The sequence below is a fragment of the Astyanax mexicanus genome, chromosome 1, assembly GCF_023375975.1.
Source record: "Astyanax mexicanus isolate ESR-SI-001 chromosome 1, AstMex3_surface, whole genome shotgun sequence".
Lineage (NCBI taxonomy): Eukaryota > Metazoa > Chordata > Actinopteri > Characiformes > Acestrorhamphidae > Astyanax > Astyanax mexicanus.
Genome location: NC_064408.1, coordinates 29,602,276 through 29,624,547, shown reverse-complemented (window position 1 = coordinate 29,624,547; position 22,272 = coordinate 29,602,276). Strand labels below are relative to the sequence as shown.

Genomic DNA, 22,272 nt, shown 5'->3' with positions numbered 1-22,272 from the left:
TGTTGCACCGCCGAGGTGCAGAGAATGGCATGCGTTAAACAGTGTTTACACTGTACTTTGGCCACTATGGCGCCCGGTTCTGGTTGTTTTGAGCGCAGAGTGGGTTATAGACACCGCTGTTCGCTTCCTAACTGAAGTATTCTCTGATTTACAGTCTAATTTTGAAGTTTAAGTAGGTTATCTATCTGTAAACTCGCTCAGAATGGCGGAGAGAGGAGCACATCTGACCACAGCAGCAGCAGCAGCAGTGGAAGACAGGCCGAGTATTTTTGAGGTTTTAGCTCAGGACTCGTTGATGGGTGCTGTCAAACCCGCACTGCAGCACGCCGTGAAGGTAAGCCCGCAAAACAACTGAATACTGAGGACTGCGTGTTGTGATCCTGGCGATACGATACTTGAAGGGGTTACGATTCGGTATATAGCAATAGATTGTGATACTATAAACAATTCCGTATATAACATCGACATCAACAATTTTAACTCTCATAGTATGAAAGCATAATTATAGTTAGAGAACATTGCACCACTTTTGCGTAAGTTCCTTCTTAAGTTTGTGTGTAAAGTCTCTACTAAGTCCTTAATAACTACTAGTTAGTTTCAAACTATCCCTCTGGTTACACCACAAATCCATATTATTATGTACAATAACGATTATCATCACAACCATAACAGGTTGATTTATTGTTTTGTATTCAATACTGTTTTTCTTAAATATTTAATCTCAAAATATTGCAATATTATACAAATCAATTTTTACATTATAAATTTAATATTGAAATCATTAAAGCTGTACATGAATATGATTGTTAAACAGACCAGAATATGTTTCATATTTTAGATTCCTCCATGTTTAGCTTTAAGGACAGATCTGCACAATTGGTATTTTTCAGTGTCTTTATGAGGTAGAGTCACCTGGTATAGTTTTCTTAGCGTCTTAAAGGAGTTCCTGAAGGTGCTAAATAGTAGTTGCTGTTTTTCCTTTGCACTAAGCTCCAATTCCATATATGTGCCTTAATTGTTTTTATGTGTTTGTTATTAATCTACAATTAAATAAAGAAAAACATTTTATGAGGTGAAAGGTTTGTCCAAATATGCCTGGTACTGTAGTTATAGCTTTGTATTGGATGCAGTGATTTTTTTTTTATTACTTTTTTCACTTTTTCACTTCCAATACTGAGGCAGAAGTTAACTTAAAAGTTGATACCCCATACCGATCTGATATCATTAGTCGAGAGACTTTCTTAATTGACTTAAACATTTACTAACCTTGCAAAATCAAATATAGTTTAACATATTGGGCCTCGGTACAGCTTTTAAATTCAATATTAAAGAGCCTCTAAACCATATTGTTTCTATTAATATATGTTACTTTAAAGTAATGAAACTAGGGCTGTCCCTAACGATTATTTTTTAAACGATTATTCTAACGATTATTTTTTTCGATTAGTCGACTAATCTATTCATTGAGAAACATATTTAAATAATTATTTTACGTTTTAAAGCAAACGATAAATTACTATATTTATATATAATAACAACAACAACAACAACAACACAAGCCTACTAAACCAAACCCCACACTTATAATCACTTACATGTACAGCACGTTGTTTAGATCTATAACGCTAAAAATGGATAAGCTCCCATACACCACAACCGTGTGTTGCACTGTTTTCTGTGACCGCTAGATTTTGTGACCACTGGCAAGTAGTTCTCAGCAGACCGGTGCACTGGCCGATTCGAAACGTGTTCGTTTCTAATGTTTACCCCGACTGGCCAAAACGGTTCAGTTTAGGGCTGAGGGTAAGGTGTAGGTATAGAAAGCTTCCGTTTTGCCAATGAACGCTCATAACCGTGAGCACTGGTCACAAAATTCCGACGGTGACAGAAAACGGTGTGACACCGCAGCGCCGACGGCGCTAGCTAAAATAACTTAAGGCAGCTAGCTTAGCTAAACACCTGAACTTATGAATAATGCTACTGTTTCTGGAAACTGCGAAATGCCATGCACAAATATAAACCAAAAATGTATAATTTCTGCCTGTGGCAGGTTTAAAACCTTTGGTAGACAGCCTTAAGTCTTTTTAAGGACACCCGCGGAGACCCTGATGTAAACGGTAACTTACTGTGTGACCCTGTTGACATAGTGCTCCTGGATGTTTGCGCTTCAAGTGCTCCTTTTGCACGTATGGCAGAGGACCACATTGTTGCCCTTTTGCGTGAAATGCTCCCAAACTTTAGATGCCCGCTGGCGTTTTTTTGTAGCTGGAGATTGCTCTCCGGAGTCCAAGCTCCCTAGAGCTTAGATTCTCTGCCCGAACCCGACATGACCCGAGGCCCGCCCGTAAATCCGACCCGGGCTCCAGAAAATAGTCCGAGATGTAGGCGTCTGTTTTTTAATTATATTTTTATTTAAAAAAAAATAACGAAAACTGAAAGTGAAACTAAACTAATTTATTTATAAGCGCTGTTTTCACTACCGCAGTTCTACAGCGGGGGTGTTGTGCCGATTCTGTCCGCGAAGCGGGAGTCAGATTCAGCAGAGAGTCGGATTCGGCACAAACGCGGCGGCACCTCGCGGTCCGCGGTGTCAGTTGTAAGCGCTCGCGCTAGCCGCAAAATACGGCAGAAAACACTGAGGGAGCTGCAGAATTATGAATGGGACTAGAATATGAGCACGAGGAGATCAAAGAGAACCTTCACCTGTGAGTAGAACAAGCAAATCTCTCTCTCTCTCTCTCTCTCTCGCACGTGAACTCCTCCGCGTTTGACTTGCAGAACTGTGTTTAGCTGTTCTTAAAAATCATTTTAATTAAATAATAGTTCTATGCTTCTATGTTACCGTGTTAATTAACATAATTCTGATCATATTTCGCTCATTAAAACAGCCCGAAAACAGCCAGTTGGAATTTTTGGGCCCGATCTAACCTCTAATGCTCTCCACAGGCGCCGCCATGTTTACGACGCGCCGACGCACGTTATGCAAATCGATGTATTTTTGTAATCGATGACGTCGATTATGTCGATGCGTCGCCCCAGCCCTAAATGAAACTAACCAGTACTGCTTTTATTATGGTAATTTCTGCCTCTGCAGTGCCCTCTCAAGTTCAACTGTGCTATAGGCGTGGATGATGTGTCTGAGTACTTTGGTATGCAGACACCTGATAATATGCAGATCAGTCTGTCAATAATGGCTCCCTCCTGCTGACGTCCAACCATCTGGGTCTCACCGCTATCTCCGCACTTCGCACACAAAACTTATATTAATATCAGATCAGTGCATCCTTAATACCAGTACTAAGATAATACTAATACTAATAATACTTTTGCTTGCTCAGAATAAAAACATGCAAGCAACATTATGTAAAGTAATATAATATTATATTGTATTATACATTTATAAAACAAACTGACATACTGAATCCCGCAGAGGACATAAATACAAAGGTATTTTAACACAGTTGTAAAATAAAATTGTTCCATAAAATAATTCTTACCACTTCTTGCCTTTTCGAAAAATGATACTTTAGTATCAGTAGTGTCATAACCATCAGTAGTGTCATAACCTATTTGTGTTGTTCCTTCTGTGGTTATTTGTCATTATGTATACTTAGATCTTGGCTGAATCCAATCCTGATCGATATGGAATTCTCTGGAGGAAGTTTGACGAGATCTACGCTGTCCTGGACCTCCTGCTGCAGCACCATTTCCTGTCACGCACCAGTGCATCATTTTCTGAAAACTTCTACGGCCTGAAACGGGTAGGTGGAGACAGCACTCGAGCAGCCTACCAAGGCCTCAGCCGTAGGCAGCACCTGCGCTCCTTGCTCCTCCTTGCCCTCCTACCATACCTGCGGACCAAGCTGGAGAAGGTCCTGGCCCGCCAGAAGGAAGAGGATGACTTCTCCATACGGCTGCCACAGTCCTTTACTCAGAAGATGTACAGGGCCTTTCTGGCTGTCTACCCTTACGTGTGCATGGCATGGGATGGCTGGACATTTTTCCATCAGCTGTTTTACGTTTTTGGAAAAACACGGACACACTCACCCCTGTTGTGGCTGGCTGGAGTTAAATTGTCTTACCTCACAGCTCATGACATTCGCAGCTTGGATCTCAAACCAACAGGCCCCGCACTGAGCCCCAGTCAGAGGTGAGCATTATTATTTATTAATGTTATAACTGACTAATTTGGTCAAGATAAAACTCTGATAAAATCCTATATATATTTAGTGTATTTCAGTAGAATTAAGTGAAAAATTCTCTGGTGAATAATGCAATGTAATTGCGAATTGTTTTTCCCTCAACAGCATTGGAGAGAAGCTGCATCGTGTATTGTCCACAATGGTTGGAGGCGTGGCAGTATCTCTCTCCACTAGTCTCTCTCTGGGTGTGTTTTTCCTGCAGTTTCTGGAGTGGTGGTACTCCTCAGAGAACCAGAGCAACATAAAGTCGCTCACATCCCACCCTACACCTCCACCCCCACTTCATCTGGAGGACCAGGACTCTCACACAAACAATAAAGTCTGCCCACTGTGCAGGAAGTTGCGCAGCAATGACACGGCCCTGGCTACTTCAGGCTATGTCTTCTGCTATCGATGCATATACATGTACGTCAAAGCCAACCACCGATGTCCCCTCACAGGCTATCCCTCTGAACTGCAGCATTTAATCAAAATCTATTCACCGGAAGGGTAGAGTTCAAGTGGTTTTGCAGCATTTATTGTGCATTTCCTGATAATTCACTTACAAGACCTACCCCTATGACAGTGCAAAGTACCGTAATCTTTATGGAAACAAGATCAGTTTTGTGTACTTGTAAATTACCAAAACTGTTGATTTAAGTCATGAATAATGCCAATTTTTATTGCTGAACTAACTGGATGAGCTTTTGAATATAAAAACTCATAAGCTGTGAAAAATGTGAAGGCTTTAGCAAGGTTCAGTGACATTGTACTTTGGAGAAAGGCATTCTCTGAAACTACATGAGCAAGAAAATTGTTGTGTGACTCAGCTACTATGCAAATGAAAGTTATGCCCAAAAATCTGCTTTGGAGACCCCACATCTAAAATCGAGGCCAATATACAACTCCTAGGGTTCTGTTGAGCAACATTAATGCTCCACCTGCAGCATGCTGTTGCAGGGGCTTGGTCCTCACTTTTGAAGTGAGACATTTCTCAAAGCAGTTACAATGAGTTATATATGCATTTAAGATAAAAGTTAATAATTTGGTTGTCTTGGGATATACACAGTAGCATCTTAACTGTTGAGAAAAGTGGCATCCTTTACATGTTTATCTTTATTGAAACACCCATAAAAAGGACTCTTTTTAGAATTCTGTTGCAAGCACACACACCCCTTAAATCATCTCAGTGATTAAAAAATAAAATACTCTAGCCGTTCCCAGCAAGCTTGCCAAAAATGTTTTAACCCAGCATTTTTATAAAATTAACATTCCTTGAGATATTCTTCTAAAAACTAGACAGTTTGTTCTGAAACAGCTCTACACAATTGCCCCCATTCGCTTTTATTGAAACCTTTCTCATGTTCTTGAAATAAAAGCATGATGTTTGCTGTTCATAATTTTTAAATTAAAAAGGTTCTGTAGAATCACATTCTAATGTTGCGTTTTTAAATGACCAACTTTCTTAATGCTTCCTGGGCTGCAGCTATAAAAGGCTTTAAAGCTCATTAAAAACTCATTACAAACCTTCCCCCTCAGTGTTGGGAAAATATTTACAGCTCCTGTGAAAGAGACACTTAACACACGTCAAGTGTTTGTCAGAATTAGTTTATTAATAAATGACAACACAACTGCATATGAAAGGAGTGTGTTACTTCACATGTCAATGCCTTGGAGATTTGTTTGACAAAAACACAAAGGTAAAAGAGCCTTGCCCTATTTACAATTGCTTAGCAATAAATGCACTCTCAGTATTTTAGGTACATTTGTTGCTTTGACACGCACGCACACGCACACACGCTAAATAAAGTGATTAATATTCAAAGATACAGCATACAATATTTGTACAGTAAAGTAATTAACATATAAAGCTACCTTGTTACCAACAATCACTGCCAGTCAGCAAATCTGTGGCAGAAACCCTAGAACTGTTTCACTCAGCTCAAGTCCATCACCCCACGAGGGTTTAAAGACTGGATTGCTAAATGTCCAGTTTCCTTCTTTCTTTGTTTTTTCAAATATGACCCCAAACAAACATGGCACCATTTTAGGACTAAGCAGCCACAAGATATTTAGATAAAATCCCAAGTGCTTATAATGCCTGACAGCATTCCAGAGAAAGCTGTGGGAACGTACTTTCAGACTAGGGTGCCTTCCACTGAAAAACAAGCTACAAGGCTAGACTGCAACATCCAGAAAAGCTTTATAATATCTAGCTAGACAGTTCAATTATAGGGCCAGGCTCATGCTCAGTGGTGTTGAAGTGATTGTGGTGTATGGATTATAAGCAAAGCCCCCAAACGCTAAATTTATATACAACGAAAAGCCTCGTTACATTTTGTTCAGTTATAGTTTTAGCAAGCTAAACATAGCAACAGCTCTGTATCCAAAAGGAAAGTTTACACCAGCTCTAAACTGTGGGCAAATACATTTGGTTCACTGGCAAGGAAGTGATGGTCTACATCCCCCTGCATTTCACCTGACTAAGCCCATTAAGTGAACAGTCCAGAGCTGCAATACTCATCAGTCCAGGCTAAAGATAGATGAGCACAAAATGCTTGTTCCCATATCCATGACCCAACTCTAACCAGAGGTTCATTGCAGGGTCCCAGAGGGGCTGCCCCTGTCAACAGGGTTTGTTTAACACCCCCACGAGCAGAGCCTAGAACAGAAGAGGAGGGAAGAGGAAAGAATTAGGGGTAGGTCAGAGCACACTAAATAGACTTGATTTTTTCCACGTTCTAACCCAGCAAAAAACATTTTGTCTTGGTGCTGCAAGGCTAAAGTAGCCAATAATGACAACTCTATCAGGGTTCCCACAGAGCCTTAAAAAGTCTTCATTTAAAATCCAGGTAATTAAGGTCTTAAATTTACTGTAAATTTGATGCAGGCATTACATTTTCAGATGGTGCGTTTAATGCCGGTGGGAAAACAGTGGCCCATCGTAAACATCTAATCCAGGGAGAGAACTAAGGTAAGCAGGAAGCTAGCTAACATACTAACATTAGCAGCAAGTTAGCTAACATTATCAGGGAGAGAAGCTAAAGATTTTTGGCTCTTAAATTATATTAAACGAAACCTTAAAAAGCATAAAATTTTACTTAAATGGTGCAAAAGCGCTGTCTAGTGTTAAACCCTGATTTAGATAGCCAGTCAAGCCACAATCTTGCTTTAGCTGGGTCAGTTGTAACAATGACACTTACATGGTTATATTAAAAAAAAAAAAAAAAAAAAAAAACCTTCATTAGACTTATAGCCCATTTCCCAAAAACCTTTAGAAGCAGCTTGAAAAGCAAATCTTTCTCCGGTTGGGGTACAAGGAAAATGAGAAAATTTGACCCAGTCACCACGAAATTGTGTGAAAAAGTAATAATGTTTACATAGCTTCCCAATTAACATACAACCATTTACCACACTTCACAAAAAGTGTGTTTGAGGGTTGATTAACTTACAATATAATGTAAAATGTTTAACTGTAAATCCTAACATTAGCAAGTTTAAGTCTTTCCCCTATTTTCCCCATGTCTTCCTTCCATATCCCTTAATTAAAAAATAGATAAAAATACCTCTGCCGAGTTTTATAATTGCAGTTTCATGACCACAGGCCACTACTGCAAGATGCCACCCTCCAAAAAAAAATTAAGATAGGAAGGCACTTAACATTTTCTTTATTCTAAAAGACTGAGAGGTTGGAAATTGTTACTTATGTGGTATACATGACCAGTTGTCACTTTGTGAGTGGTAAAAACAGGACAGCAAAAAAAAAAAAAAAAAAACACACACACACACACACAACTACATACAGCTCAGAGAGAAGATTAAATATCCAATCAGACCTTGGTCAAAGTCACTATGTAGTGGCAATACCAAGTCAGGAACAATACTCTCATCATCGCTTCCATCCACCACACCTATACAGGCTATTCTTATCAGAAGTTACACTGGAATTGCACTGTATGCAAAGCAAATGCTAAAGTGCATGTCCAGATTTGTTTAAAATGCAAATTCAAACAAAGCAGCTCTTGGCTGTTTTAAGACATAAAGCTTTACCTCATTGTTTCTAGGAAACACCCATGACCATTGAACACATGGTCAATTAAAATTGACATTAGATTGATTGCTTTAAAGATTACCTGGTTCATTCAGGTCATCACTGCAAGCAGAACAAAACCTGCTGTGGCATTTGCACTCTACACCAAACAAAACACAATGACCCACTGGAAAGTGGGCTGCCTCTGTTCCTTTTAAACAAGTGGCACACCTGTTCAATCTTTCCCTCATTAACCTCTTTAACATTTGCTGGACTTCAGCTGGGTAGGTGCTAATTAAGAGACTCATTAGTTAAGCTGGCTAATTAGTGGCACTAATTGGGCATGTGTCCCTTAATTGTTGTTATGTCTTTCAAAGTAAGGTCTCTGCAGGGTCTTTATGGGGGCAGTTTGCCAGACATGGGTTAGGCCTAGTCATAGACTATGTAATGGTAATACTTTATTCAAAATGTTATGTAGTCCAATACTACTGACTACTGTTCCAGTTAGTTTAGATCATAGGTTTAAATTCAGAAGGCTAATAATATTTCCCAATTCTGGTCCTGGATGCAGAAATATTTCTAAATGAGTAGGTGACCTATTATGTCCAAATGTTTGTGGATACCCTTTCTAATGAATGCATTCAACTACTTGAAGTTGCATCAATTGCTGACACAAATGTGCAAACTGACATCTACAGCACGTCTAATCATCTACAGACATTGCCAAAAAGAACTCTTCGGAGTAGATAAACAAACATGAAATTATAGGCACCATGCCTAATGCCTAGGGTTTGTCTAGAGGGATCTGATGCCCCCAGCATTGAGCTGTGGAGCAGTGGAACTGTATTCTTTTCATTCAGTACTTTTGGGACAAGTTGTGGGGATGGCCATGAGGCACGGTGGTATTTGTTCAACATCCTTTCTAGTATCTTGTTGCTAAATGCAGGCTAACTCCACTTTTACTGCTAAATGCAGTAAAAGTGGAGACTTTTACTCAAAAGCAACCAAAAGCAGGATGAAATCATACGTTTAGAAGAAGCAATATTGAAGCAGGTGTCCCTATATTTTGTTTATTTTGTGAATGTCTGCTCCATTCTCAGCTCCAAGAAAGATTGATTGCCAGAATTTCCACTGCGCCAGCTGTCCTGCTTCACGTGGACATGCCAGCCTCAGCTGCTATGAACACGGCTCAGTGGGAAATCTGACCAGGCCTGACCTGCTTCAGGACATCATCACTCTTTTTTGAGTCTTAGAATGATGTAAGACCTGATACTACTGCTCAGATGTATATGTTTTCAACATTTAAAAACCAATCTGGTTTCAGGAAAATTGACAATGATTCTTATATGTGTATTTTTATAGGAAACTTTGAGAAAAGATTAAAGAAATTTAAAAAAATATTATATCCAGAATGAAGCGTATACCCATAATGGCAAATTTTGGGGTAGAAAACCTGTCAAATGGAGATCACAGTATATTATTTTCATGCAAAAATTATTATTTTTTTGTCTTCGTAACTTTCTGAAAATATTAAGAACTGACCAATAAATGCTTCAAAATCACCATAAATTCAATCTTTTTACACTGGGAAGGTTCAGACAAAGGGTGCTCTCTTCTGAACTGTGTCAGACCCGGATAAAACACGTCCGGCCTTCCTGCCTCAGATTCCTTTGTAAGTAGAAAGTGTTTATGTTTTACAGACAGTGTGTAAGACAATGGATTTGCATGGTAATTTGGGAACTGTAGCCTTGTTTGTAGTCCCCTTCTCCTGAATGTAGGAAGTTATTCAGATTCTCATTTTTTTTCCCTCTTTTAAATCCTTTTAAATACATTTAGATTTAAAACAACTGAGAATTAACTAATATTTTATGAATTGAAACCATGGTGGGTTGGTTGAACATGTTTGGGTCTGTGTGTGAAAACCATGTATATACAGTCATATGAAAAAGTTTGGGCACCCCTATTAATCTTAATCATTTTTAACAGAAAATGTGCAATATGCATTAAACCAAAATTTGACCGGTGCAAAAGTATGGGCACCCTTATCATTTTATTGATTTGAATACTCCTAACTACTTTTTACTGACTTACTGAAGCACAAAATTGGTTTGGTAACCTCATTGAGCTTTGAAAGATGGTGTCACTGTGCATCGGTCAACAATACAGCGCACTTTGCACAAGGAGAAGCTGTTTGGGAGAGTGATGCGAAAGAAGCCATTTCTGCAAGCACGCCACAAACAGAGTCGCCTGACGTGTGCAAAAGCTTCTTTCGCATCACTCTCCCATACAGCTTCTCCTTGTGCAAAGTGCGCTGTATTGTTGACCGATGCACAGTGACTCCATCTGCAGCAAGATGATGCTGCAGCTCTTTGGAGGTGGTCTGTGGATTGTCCTTGACTGTTCTCACCATTCTTCTTCTCTGCCTTTCTGATATTTTTCTTGGCTTGGTGAGGTTACCAAACCAATTTTGTGCTTCAGTAAATCAGTAAAAAGTAGTTAGGAGTATTCAAATCAATAAAATGATAAGGGTGCCCATACTTTTGCACCGGTCAAATTTTGGTTTAATGCATATTGCACATTTTCTGTTAGTACAATAAACCTCATTTCAATCCTGAAATATTACTGTGTCCATCAGTTATTAGATATATCAAACTGAAATGGCTGTTGCAAACACCCAAATATTTAGAACTAAAAATGATTAAGATTAATAGGGGTGCCCAAACTTTTTCATATGACTGTACATATGTATAAATTCTTATATACAGCCATTGATAGGAATGCACTGAACAAGCAACTGTTTAAACGTTGCTAGCTAATTAACTCACTGCAGGCTGCAGTTACTATACTTTTTCCCAATGTACCATGTTTAGGCCAAGCTATGATGTCTATGTACACCCCTAGTGTACAGCTTTCATATACCCAATTTATCCCAGAACTAGCCATCCCTAAAAGTGTAAAAGCTAGCATCTGCTAGTTGAGTGACATGAAGTCAGACAATCTTTTTTAAACTAGCTGAGCACTTGGAGACTAGGAGAGCACTAGCTGTCATCTCTGTAACCTTAGAACCAGCAACAGTAGCTCATATTGTGCTTAGTGATGGCTGAGAGAGTAAAACTTGATTATATATTGATCTCTAAATATCTAAAACCAGTACAGACAACAAAACCAATAAATTGACAAAAATATATGCATTGAAAGTAAACAAAATAAGGTGTTTATTTGACATAAATTAACATACAAGTACACAGACAGAATATGAAAAGGACATGCCACCCCACAAAACAATTCTGTGAACAGTTGGTTAAATATTGTGCACCAAATTAAGAGTATGACCATCACCTGTTTTGTGTGCTCATCATGTCACGTGATGCACATACATTGTCCAAAACACAGAGTTTGCCAAAGGCATTGGTTTGTTCTGCAAAGACTGCAGTGTAAAGTCCACATCCATTCCGTTCACAAGTGCTCCATTTTGGTCAAAGTTAAATATTTTGGGCTGATGCCACTAACCATTGGACATTAAAGCCTATAGTCCTTTATTGTAGTGTATACTGGGTCCACATGCATGAACTGCCTCTTTTGGAATAAATTTCTTCAAAAAAAAAACATGAATGGCAAATAGTGATCCCAGCTCATTACTTGAGATTAAATCATTAAATACAATGGCAAAGCAATAATTCACAAAACATGATCAGACGTGTGAAAGAAGAAGGCATTTGTTTTGTTGCCACGGTCATATCAAAACCATAACTTCCAATTTTAACTTATACACAGCTTGAAAAGGCCACTTGTTTTGTGATTTCATACATCATAGATTTTTATAGAGGTCAATAGAAATTATGTTAAATGACTTCCGATGAAATGGTAACTACTAATAAGCTTCAAAAGTATTTATTTTCCTAAAAAAAGTTATCATTTCTAAAACATGAGGTTTGTTTGTTTTAGGACTGGCAAATAAGCAAGACTTCTTAGCTTGCAAGCATTAATAAAAAAATTTAGTGACGAATAATGCTTCCAAACTATGAGCTCAAATCCTTAAACCCTTAAACCCCTATGTCTTTTAGGGTGCACAGAAATATCGCAGTCCTTAAGGTCAATGATTGTAGAAAGCATGAACAGAAAATGGCCCTTAAAAATGAAGCCACCACAGGTCTAGTGCCTTTGCTGACTGGTTACACTATGATTGTAGCTTTGCCCATCCCCATACATTTGGTTTTTGTAATAAAATATATGAATGGCACTTCTACTATTTAAACATGGTCCTTTAGAGTGCACTGAAACTCAATGAAGGCAGTCTGAGTTGTTGATTCTCAGAGAGGAGGCGGGCCTTTGGTCTCTACTCTGCAAAATCTGGTTGCAAATTTGATAACATGGCAGATATTTTAGTGTAATTTCTTAAAGAATGGAATGGAACCACAGTGCCCATGATTTCTACATTCACTGGTTTCAAAAAAAGGTAATCATTAAAAAAAAAGAAAAAGAAAATGATTGGCCTAGGACAGATGTTTAGAATTATGTTTTTCCTCAGACTAGTATCAAATTATGTCCAAAAGAGCAGAATCCATAAATGATGACTGGACTACTACACATAGAATTTGGCCCAATTTCTACTTTCTATGAATATCTATGTACTGGCATTCAAACAGATATACACATAACCTCCTTAATTAAACAGGTCTTGATGTGGCAAACTACAGCACAAGTGCACTTCCAAGTCTTTGCAGTAAGGCAAGCAGTTGTAGGTAAAATCTTTTTTCTTTTGGAATGTTATCCTCACATGTTCTTGTTATATAAACGATACACTTTATTTTTAAAGGTTTTCACAGGAAGCATCTGGAGCTGTTCAATCTACCCACTCATAGATCACTGAATTATACAGTTCACAAAGCAGATCCATTAGGTTTGACCACAAAAATGAAACAGCAATTTCACTGCATCTTAGAAGCAGGCAGTTTTGTAATCATGCCCATTTAAAGTGCGTGCTCTCTGTACAGGAAGTTTGACCCGACTTGCTCTGAACACACAAGTCCTGCCACAGTAATCTTAACGTAAACCTCTTGTAGCACAATGATACAGCACTAAGCAAGGCATGGTTGCAAATAGACAAAAAAACAGTAATAGAGGATTCTACTTTTTGCCTAAAATGTACTCTGACTGTTTGAAACGTGTGCACTAATATACAGAGCTGTCTACTGAATGATAAAACCTGTTTAAGACATTTCATCTTACTGAATGGTCCTTTTAGGTCACATAAAAATTCAAATGGTTTGATATACAGCTTATTAACGGGCTTGTATACATTCTTTGTAACATCTCTGGATTTCTTCAGTACAAAGAAAGTCCATCAAAAATTTAGTAACTTAGGAACAACATACTTTTTACCACCAAATGGAAGCTCAGACAATACAGACCTGTGATTTTTAATCATTGCATATCTGACTCAGTTACTTTGGCAGTGAGCCTGAATAGTTTTAGTTATTAATAGACTCCCACATGCTTGTCCTTGTTTTTCCCAATTCCAGGGCAATTTTGGCACACCATTACACACCACCCCGTAGAAACCTACTCCAAGAGGGGTGGGGGGAGGTTAATACCTCTGTGTAACATTCTCTGGTTCTTGAGGCATGGCAACAGAAAATAACACAAAAGCATTAGAAAAAAAGACTCTTTAACCAAACAAAAAGAAAACCAAATAGCCCTTGATGCAAAAATCTGTAAACATGCCACTTTCATGTAAGGCGCCTTCTATCTCTCAACAAATGATTTTGAAACAAGGCAGAGTAAGACACTGTCCAGGCTGTTGCATGTGGTAAATTATGGCATTTAAAAAATGCACGCAGGTGAACTGGCTTCAACAAGGAGGGACTTTAAAGGCTGGCGCTTGTAGGCATGAAGAATGGTGCCACAGCAGAAAAAGTAAAGAAAAAGGAAATAAAACATAGATCAAGTGCTCACACTGCTTGTAGCCCTCTCTCATGGCCGTCCAGTTGCACCTTGATCTTGTGTAGTTCTTCGATCTCCTGGTGGTGGCGCTCTGTCTTGTGGCGCACCAGAGAGCGATAGAAATGGATGGTGAAGATCACGAAGATAAGGCCCACTGGCACCATAATGATAGTCGAGGCCAACGCCGCTTGCCAGCCGCTGTGGCCTGGCTGACTGGCTGCCTGGCCGGTACAGTTCAGCTTCGGGGACGCCCCCGAGTCCACAGGCAGGAATTTGATCCAGCAGAGGAGCACCACTTCGGCCAGGAACAGCAGGATGCCCAAGGCTGTGGAAAAGCCCCAAGCCAGCTCAATGTACTTGTGCATGCGTTCATGGGGCGACTCAGACACAGAGTTGAGGTTGTGGATGTTGCTGACTGCTTCCACATTGGGCAGGATGCAGGTGCTGATGAGAAGTGCGAAGAGGTGCACGGCCACCAGCACTGTAGTGCACACACTGAAGGCGATGAGGAGCACACGTGGGTAACTGTACTGCATCTCCAGCTGCACTTCCACCATGGCCACCTAAAGAGATGAAAAATAAACAGTCAACACTGAAAGTAACAAAAGCAAAAACTAAACTAGAACTGTGTAGAACTGTGCGATATGACCAAGACATAACATTCCAGTACATTCCAGACATTTTCATGATGCACATTGTATTTCTTTCCTGTTTTAAGTTTAAATGACCATTATGGATTATAATTTATGTAGTAACTCATAAAATGATTAGGATGTATCATCAATTATTAAGGAAAATTTAAGCACTGTCATTGTGTTTGTGTTGTGTTTAGTCTCCATTAGTGCCCAACACCATTCCCCCAGTCCCATTTGCACATCCTGCATTACCAGGTGTAGAACACAACAAGCATGCAAACACTGTGCTGCAGTCATGGAAACTACTGAGCTGACTATTTATCATCTGAACAGGTAATCACTATGCTTCAGTAAGGTTGCCTAACCATAGCTGGGTAATTTATCACCAAAAGTCCCACTTTCTACTGAGTACTAATTTCAACAGAGTGTGTATTATCAGAGCAGTGAGGTTTTGTTTGAGGGATAATGGACTTTATTAGCTTTAGCTAACACAGCCCAGGGTAAAAAGCTAACATAGTTATCCAAAAATCCACATGAATTTGTTTATCATGTGCAAACAATAAGAACACTGCAAATGTACACATTCTCTGATCAGCTTACAGAGTAAGACTCTTCATCGCTTGCTACTGTGTGTCAATCTGACCATATGCGTGAGTTACATGTCCGAGGATGGGCAGGTGGTGCAGGCGACTCTCGCCAATGTTTGGAAATTGGACTGCTGTAGCCTGTAGCCATTTCACACACTTGTTCTCATTTAGTACTGCTTGTCCCTTTAAGTTTGAAAACATAATAATATAACAGTGCCTCAAACTTGCTGCACGAAATCCATTCATACCAGAATAATTATGTTTTCTTCAACAGAACAATAAACTGTTCAATGTTAAGTGATGGCCTGATAATGGTGAAAAACTGTGACATACATCAAGCATAACATTAACACCACCTCCTTCTGTCTACATTTAACATTATTTTAAATAACCAAAAAACAATTCACATGCCGATTATTTAGTAAAACCATTGCTAAATACATTTAACTCATGAATTACATTATCATTGTATACCTTATTGAATTAACTGTACAGATTAAATTTAAGGTTATTGATATTCTGTTCTGCACACAAGGTTAACAACTTAAATAAAGGAGGCAGAAAAGATCAACCAAAAAATATATTGTTTCTGTTAAAATCTTAACAACATTAAATAATGCTTTGTCGACAGCAATTTATTGTTCTTTCAGATAATATGTATTCTTTATTTTTAGTCTGTTTCTGTCCCCAGTGCTGCTTCTTATCCGTGGCTCTTACTGACATCTACAACAAATACCACTCACATTCTCAACTGACCATTGTAGGAGAAACAACCAAGGAGACTAATGACTCACTTTGTTTTAGCAACAGGATTCAGGCTCGCACAAGACGCAGCTACACATGCTAATCTAGTGATCCATCTGAAATACCTCAGCAAATTAAAGTCTGCACAAATAAATAAAATGATGCTTCTGACCTTTGTAATTAATTCTCTAGTCATATTTAATGACCAATCAGCGATCATCAATTTGTAAGCTATTTCTCTATATGACACTTTATAACTAGGTCCAAAGTAAACTGCATATGTATAACATATACAGCACTGGAAAATATAAGAGACCACTTAAAAATGAAAAGTTTCTTTGATTTTACCAAATTGAAACCCTTTGGAATACAATCTAGAGGAAGATGGATGACCAAAAGCCATCAAACCAAGCTGAACTGCTTACATTTTTGCACCAGGAGTGGCATAAAGTTATCCAAAAGCAGTGTGTAAGACTGGTGGAGGACAACATGCCAAGATGCATGAAAACTGTGATTAAAAAACAGGGTTATTCCACCAAATATTGATTTCTGTCACTTTGTAATTATTAACTTGTTTTCGTTGCATTATTTGAGGTCTGAAAGTTCTGTATCTATTTTGTTATTTCAGCCATTTCTCATTTTCTGCAAATAAAAGCTTTAAACAGAATTTGGGAGAAACGTTGTCCGTAGTTTATATATAAAAAAAACAACAACAATGTTCATTTTACTCAAACTGATACCTATAAATAGTAAAATCAGAGAAACTGATTCAGAAACTGAAGTGGTCTTTTCCTTTTTTCCAGAGCTGTATTTAGTGTCAGAAACTTGGCCACAGCATATTTAAAACACCATAAGCAAGTTTGTTTGAGCAGTCACAAGACAAATGTGTGATCATTTGGGTACACAGCTTGAATAGTGAAATACGCCTTCAGTATTTGCTAGCAACATTAGCTTCATAGCCCAAATAAAAAACAAAAAAGCAAACAATCTTCGGCTATCAATCAAATTTGACAGCCAAGCAAAATTTAAACAAATCATGTTACACAATAACTTATTGTTCCCAGCATTATACTGACCATAGCAAAGCCAGAGAGCAAGGCTGAGGTGCGGCTGGAGGCCTTAAGTTTGGCCCTGCTCAGGTAGAGCTTCCTCCAGGAGAGAGCCTGGACTGAGTGGTGGTTGGAGGTAACCAGCTCCAGGTAGCTGCGGCGAACCCAATCTCTGTAGTCCATCCCCCCTCCATCCTGGATCCTGTCCGACATCCCGGCAGACGAGGATCCCATCGGTACATTCAGGTCACCACTCATGGCAACTGTGAGAAAGTATGAACATGAATAGTTTTGCCATATCGAAGCGGAGTGTTGATTTGCATTATGGTTATTATGGTTGACAAGTATTGTGTTTCACCTAGTCCAACCTGTTTTCTCATACATTAATTAAATGTAAATGGAAATTGTGTATTGACTTGACTCTTAAGGATTATGCTTAAAGGGATGGTTCATTAAACATGGTTCTTTGCCCCTCCCCACAAATTAAGTTCAACTTTAAATATATGTTTGATCTCCTCATTGCTTATTTATATTTTACTGAAGTGCAAAAATATCTAAATCTGTGTTTCTCTACAATATATAAATATAAAATGTTATGACAATTGTCATGCATTTAGTCGATTTGTCTAGAAAAACTGACATCTGAATAGTTATTTTTCATATTCTTAGTTTGACAGTGCAAAATATTTTTAATCATATGGAATTTATCAATCATGAATACATACATACAAACAGATGCAATTTGTAGGCTATTTAATGTGTTCATTTTGTTGAGAGATTATACACTCAAGCACAATCCGATGGGTCACGCTGATTACGGTTTTACATTTGTTTGTATTCTGGTTTAAATGTTTTTGATGAGTTGTGGATGCATGCGTGGTCGGTCAGGTGCGTGGGCTGCAAGTTGGAAAAGGTTGGGAACTCCTGATCTAAATGAATTTTCTTCCCACACATTCTTCGCTGCAGCCCACACCTCTCCTACAGCGGATGGATTTTTCTTCTGCTGCATATTTTCCAAAACAGACCCTCAAGCTCTGATCAGTTTTATCTTCAATCACAACTCAACTCAACCCATTCCATCATATGAGGAACGGTGTAGCATTCTCTATAATATTGCTCTCAGATCAAAAGTCAAATTTTGAAAATGTGAGTATGTGATTCCCCATCAGAAAATGAAAAGAAAGGGTCTCTTTAAACACATCAAATACAGATGGTAAACACTGGTAAAGACATATGAAAACCTTGGGCATTTTTGTCTGACTACCAGTACATTAGCCCCATAGGCCCAATGCACGACTAAAGAAGCTAACATTAGAAATCAAACATGTCTTAGCTGATTAGTAAGTTTGATGCGAGTACAAAATTGTGCAAATTGACTTCTTTAATAAAACATTTCTTTAACTTGGTCCAGGAAGGCAGCCAAGAACAGCTAACGATACTTACAAGGCTGGGTTTCCCCGTTTCTATAAGCAGCTGTCATCACACATCTCTGGCTAACAGGAAAGAAAAAAATATTAAGTGTGAACAGAGCTGAGCCGTGAAAAGAATAAACAACCAAACAGGATATTAACATGTGGCTGCTGTGGGAACCTGAAAACCAACTATTCAATTACCCGAAACCTTCAATCAGGTCAAATAAAATGCTTAGCCAATGACTGTAAAAAGACAAAAGTAGTTTAGCCTAAAATGATACCAACAGTACAAGTCTCAGTTCCAAGAAGAAACTTTCTAGTAGAAACTCTTATTTCCGCCATCAGCTATAAAATATTTACTGGTAATTATATGTGGTCTATAGATACATACAGACATTCTGAGTAGACATATTACAAATACTACATATCCTTAATGTAATTTTGACTAGTCATATGTTATCATTGACCTAAATGGAAAATTTGAATCTTTAATTACATTTTTAAAAATCCACTTTAGATATCTATGATTACTTTTCCTTCTAGAAGAATTCTAAATATTTATTATGACTCTGAATAATCATAAATAAAGCTTATGATTATACACACAGTACCAGTCAAAAGTCTTATTTAATGTTTTTCTTTATTTAACTGGTCTGTAGATCTGGTATTACCTATAAATAGAATACATTTACAAAAAGGGGCCAGCAAGGGGCCACAATATTTATTTAGGCGCCAAGTATTATTTCGCCAGTCACACCATGTTCAAACACTTTAACGTTATGACAGCTAGCTAACACCATAGCACATGTTAAGAAAATATTATTTTACAGGTATTGGCTGCACATTTTAAGAATGTATTCACATATGAACCTAAATATGAGGAATACACTGAGAATAGCACTAGCCACATAACTAACTGAACTGTTTGTGGAAACAAAAGCCACGTCTTTGTTGGGCTATGTTTTATATTTTAGACATTTCCACTGTTTTATTAGCTAAATAAATCAGTTTTACTTCGTTAGCTACAGTAGAGACCGTATTGTGACCAGCCTTGCCACATTTTTAACTCATGATAATCACAAAAATAGCTGAAAAGGGGATTTTCTGTGGTCCATGTTCATTCCGTGGGAGACATTTAACTAGCTAACTACAATAGAAAACACAGTGAGACTCAGTGAGAATCAGGATACAGAATAACTCAAATATCCTAGCTAACCTACAACAGAAGAGAATAATGGTAACTTAAGCTAATAGGCTGGTTAATAGTTAACCTATATTATTTATTAAATGCTCTGTGTACTGTTTAGCTAAGCTAACTAACGTTAGATTTAAACATAGTTTATACAAATATATGCTATTATTCAGCTATATTCAATATTCATTAATATAACTAAAGCCTGGGCCTTAAACCATTATTAACCACAGGATAGTCGCCTAATTTAGGGTCAGTAACTAAACCCAGTTAATGGAGCTGATCTGTGTGATTAGTTAAACAGCTGTCTGCACTGGCGCACACAGACTCACAGTGAAACTGTCTCTAACTGAACCTGCTGTATCGACTCTCTCTCTCCGACCACAGAACGGCCTCTGTTTACTGAATCACACAGTTTTTATTAAAAAATAAAGCGCTAGTCCTGATAAATGTGTCTGATCGTGAGCACTAGCCCCGCTGATCCCGCGGCTGAAGCGCTGCTGCTGTCCGGCTAATGAGTTAACCTAGCCTAGCGCTCTGTAGCCTGTTGTTTAAGATGAGAATCGCCTCATCCACCAGTATCTCACATCTACAGTCTAACCCGGGCAGAAATCACTCACCTCACTGTCGGATATTCCACAGAGACACTTCAGGAGTGATAATACTCCAGTGAACAGGGCGGGTTTTGGGGTTTAGAGCTGTAGACACACTGATCGAGCGCCTCTGACTGCAATATTTTGGTTTCCTTCTCCCCTCCCTCCTCAGCCATCAACGGGTCACGTGATGAGACTGCGCCCAGCCCAGCCCAGTGAGTGAGAGAGAGAAAGAGAGAGAGAGAGAGCTCCATCTATTTACACAGACTCCTATTCTACCAACAATATTATTCAGCGATAATACAGTACATCGGAAGTGAAGCCATTTCCAACACAGTCAAACCTTATCAAATTATTGATAAAATGCCTGATCCATCATCACTATTGTGATCCATTAAGGCCCAATCCCATTTCACCCATTGTCCCTACCACTTAGCCTTTAGCCTTAATGTGTATGTTAATGTTATTTTTCTTCATAACAAGCATAAAAAATGCAATTAGTTAATCTCAGTAGCTAGCTATCTAGCGAACTTTCTCGTTCCACCTTAAATGGTACAACATATGGCAAGGGCTGCAGCATTTAAGGTGGAACGGAAAATTAAAATAAAATAAAAATTAATAAAAGCTAATTTCGGTTTCCCATCACAGAAGAATTAAGGAATGGAAAATAATAATTAATTAATAATAATAATTAATTACCTGCACACTTTCTAAAGACATACGATTCCACTGCTAAATATCTGGATCTGGTACATAAAGGGTTGTCCCAATTCCTATGGGGGAGGATTTCACCCCTTCCCTTGTAACTCTGAATTGGGCCTTAAAATGGAAAACTAAAGACTTTCCAAATGCATCACACACATACAATTCAGTTAAAAATGTATTACACACAGATCACTAATTGTGGAAACTTCACACTAGACCTCAAGCAGCTTGGACTGTGTGCCTCCTCACTTTTCCACCAGACTCTGGTCCCTTGATTTCCAAATGAAATGCTAAATTTACTGATGAGCCATGTCATCTGGATAACAAATGTATATGGATATGTATATGGATTACAAAATGTCAATTTACAAAGCTTTGTCTGTAGTAAGGCAGTACTGAAAAAGATGTTGCTGCATTCACACTTTCATCATAACTAGAAAAAAACTCAAACACAGATAACTCTGTAACTATTAAAAATATAGGTATTTTCTTTAGAGAAATTACAAAAACCAGAGAACCTTTAGCTCAGCTTAACATTGGACTAAGTCTCAGTTTCAGCAGTGAAGAGAAGAATTAGAGGTCTGACAAGTGGAGTAAGATGAGTAAAAAGCATTAAAGAAATACACATTAGTCAGTACACTCAGAAGACACACTCCAAAATCCATATCAAACCCACAACTGTGTCATCAATAGTGCACTAACCGCTGAGACACCAGTGCCCAAAAAAGAAGGAGCATCATAATTTTTAGATAACACAGTTCCACCAATCCACAGCTCAATGCAGGGGGGGGGGGGGGCTTAATACGTTGGCATTATGCACGTTAACCATAGGTCAAAGTTTATCTGTATGTATGCGTTTGCACATCTGGTTCAGCAATAGGTGCAAAGTAGCATCTGTTCCTGAGAGTTTTGTTATTTTGGCAGCACCTATCTACAGGGATTAGACAAGCTGTGTGCACATCTGTGCCAGCAGCAATGTGAAATGCATTCATTAAAAGTATAGTGTGTGTGTATACTTCTATATTATTTTATTGTAGTTTTGCAATTATATTTATATTATAAACATATTATCATGGTCAGTTGCATATAGCAGTTCCTCCTGTTATTCTCTTCACACAGGTGTAGCAGTGTTTGAAAACAGTGCATTTTGAACCACTTTCCAGGTCAGCATGCTTAAAAAACATTATGTAAGATTTTGTTA

At 38.4% G+C, this 22,272-nt stretch overlaps 2 protein-coding genes and 1 non-coding gene across 6 annotated transcripts; 1 reads left to right on the top strand and 2 right to left on the bottom strand.

Moving 5' to 3' along the window:
• The first annotated feature begins 6 nt into the window (after positions 1 to 6).
• pex12 (peroxisomal biogenesis factor 12) lies at positions 7 to 7,976 on the top strand. 2 transcript variants are annotated; one of them, XR_007438287.1, is made up of 4 exons: positions 7 to 334; positions 3,615 to 4,150; positions 4,308 to 6,880; positions 7,087 to 7,976. XR_007438287.1 is itself a non-coding variant. In XM_007245301.4 (3 exons), the coding sequence occupies exons 1-3, from the start codon at positions 203 to 205 to the stop codon at positions 4,693 to 4,695; spliced, it is 1,056 nt and encodes a 351-aa protein (XP_007245363.1). In that variant the 5' UTR covers positions 7 to 202; the 3' UTR covers positions 4,696 to 7,976. The 2 variants fall into 2 exon arrangements, 1 of the variants encoding a protein (XP_007245363.1); XM_007245301.4 differs by having other exon boundaries at positions 4,308 to 7,976.
• Positions 7,977 to 7,983: 7 nt separating this feature from the next.
• On the bottom strand, positions 7,984 to 8,079 carry LOC125785825 (Z30 small nucleolar RNA). Its single transcript, XR_007428172.1, has one exon. It is a non-coding gene; the product is annotated as a Z30 small nucleolar RNA (small nucleolar RNA).
• Positions 8,080 to 11,402: 3,323 nt separating this feature from the next.
• On the bottom strand, positions 11,403 to 20,555 carry orai2 (ORAI calcium release-activated calcium modulator 2). 3 transcript variants are annotated; one of them, XM_022680515.2, is made up of 4 exons: positions 20,394 to 20,555; positions 18,613 to 18,658; positions 17,197 to 17,432; positions 11,403 to 14,717 (listed from the first exon to the last, which is right to left on the bottom strand). In XM_022680515.2, exons 2-4 carry the CDS (start codon positions 18,647 to 18,649, stop codon positions 14,163 to 14,165), a joined length of 828 nt encoding a protein of 275 aa, XP_022536236.2. In that variant the 5' UTR covers positions 18,650 to 18,658; positions 20,394 to 20,555; the 3' UTR covers positions 11,403 to 14,162. The 3 variants fall into 3 exon arrangements, with proteins under 3 accessions (XP_022536236.2, XP_007245361.1, XP_049331936.1); XM_007245299.4 differs by having other exon boundaries at positions 18,613 to 18,662; positions 20,394 to 20,554; XM_049475979.1 differs by lacking the exon at positions 18,613 to 18,658 and having other exon boundaries at positions 20,394 to 20,554.
• Between the last annotated feature and the right edge of the window lie 1,717 nt (positions 20,556 to 22,272).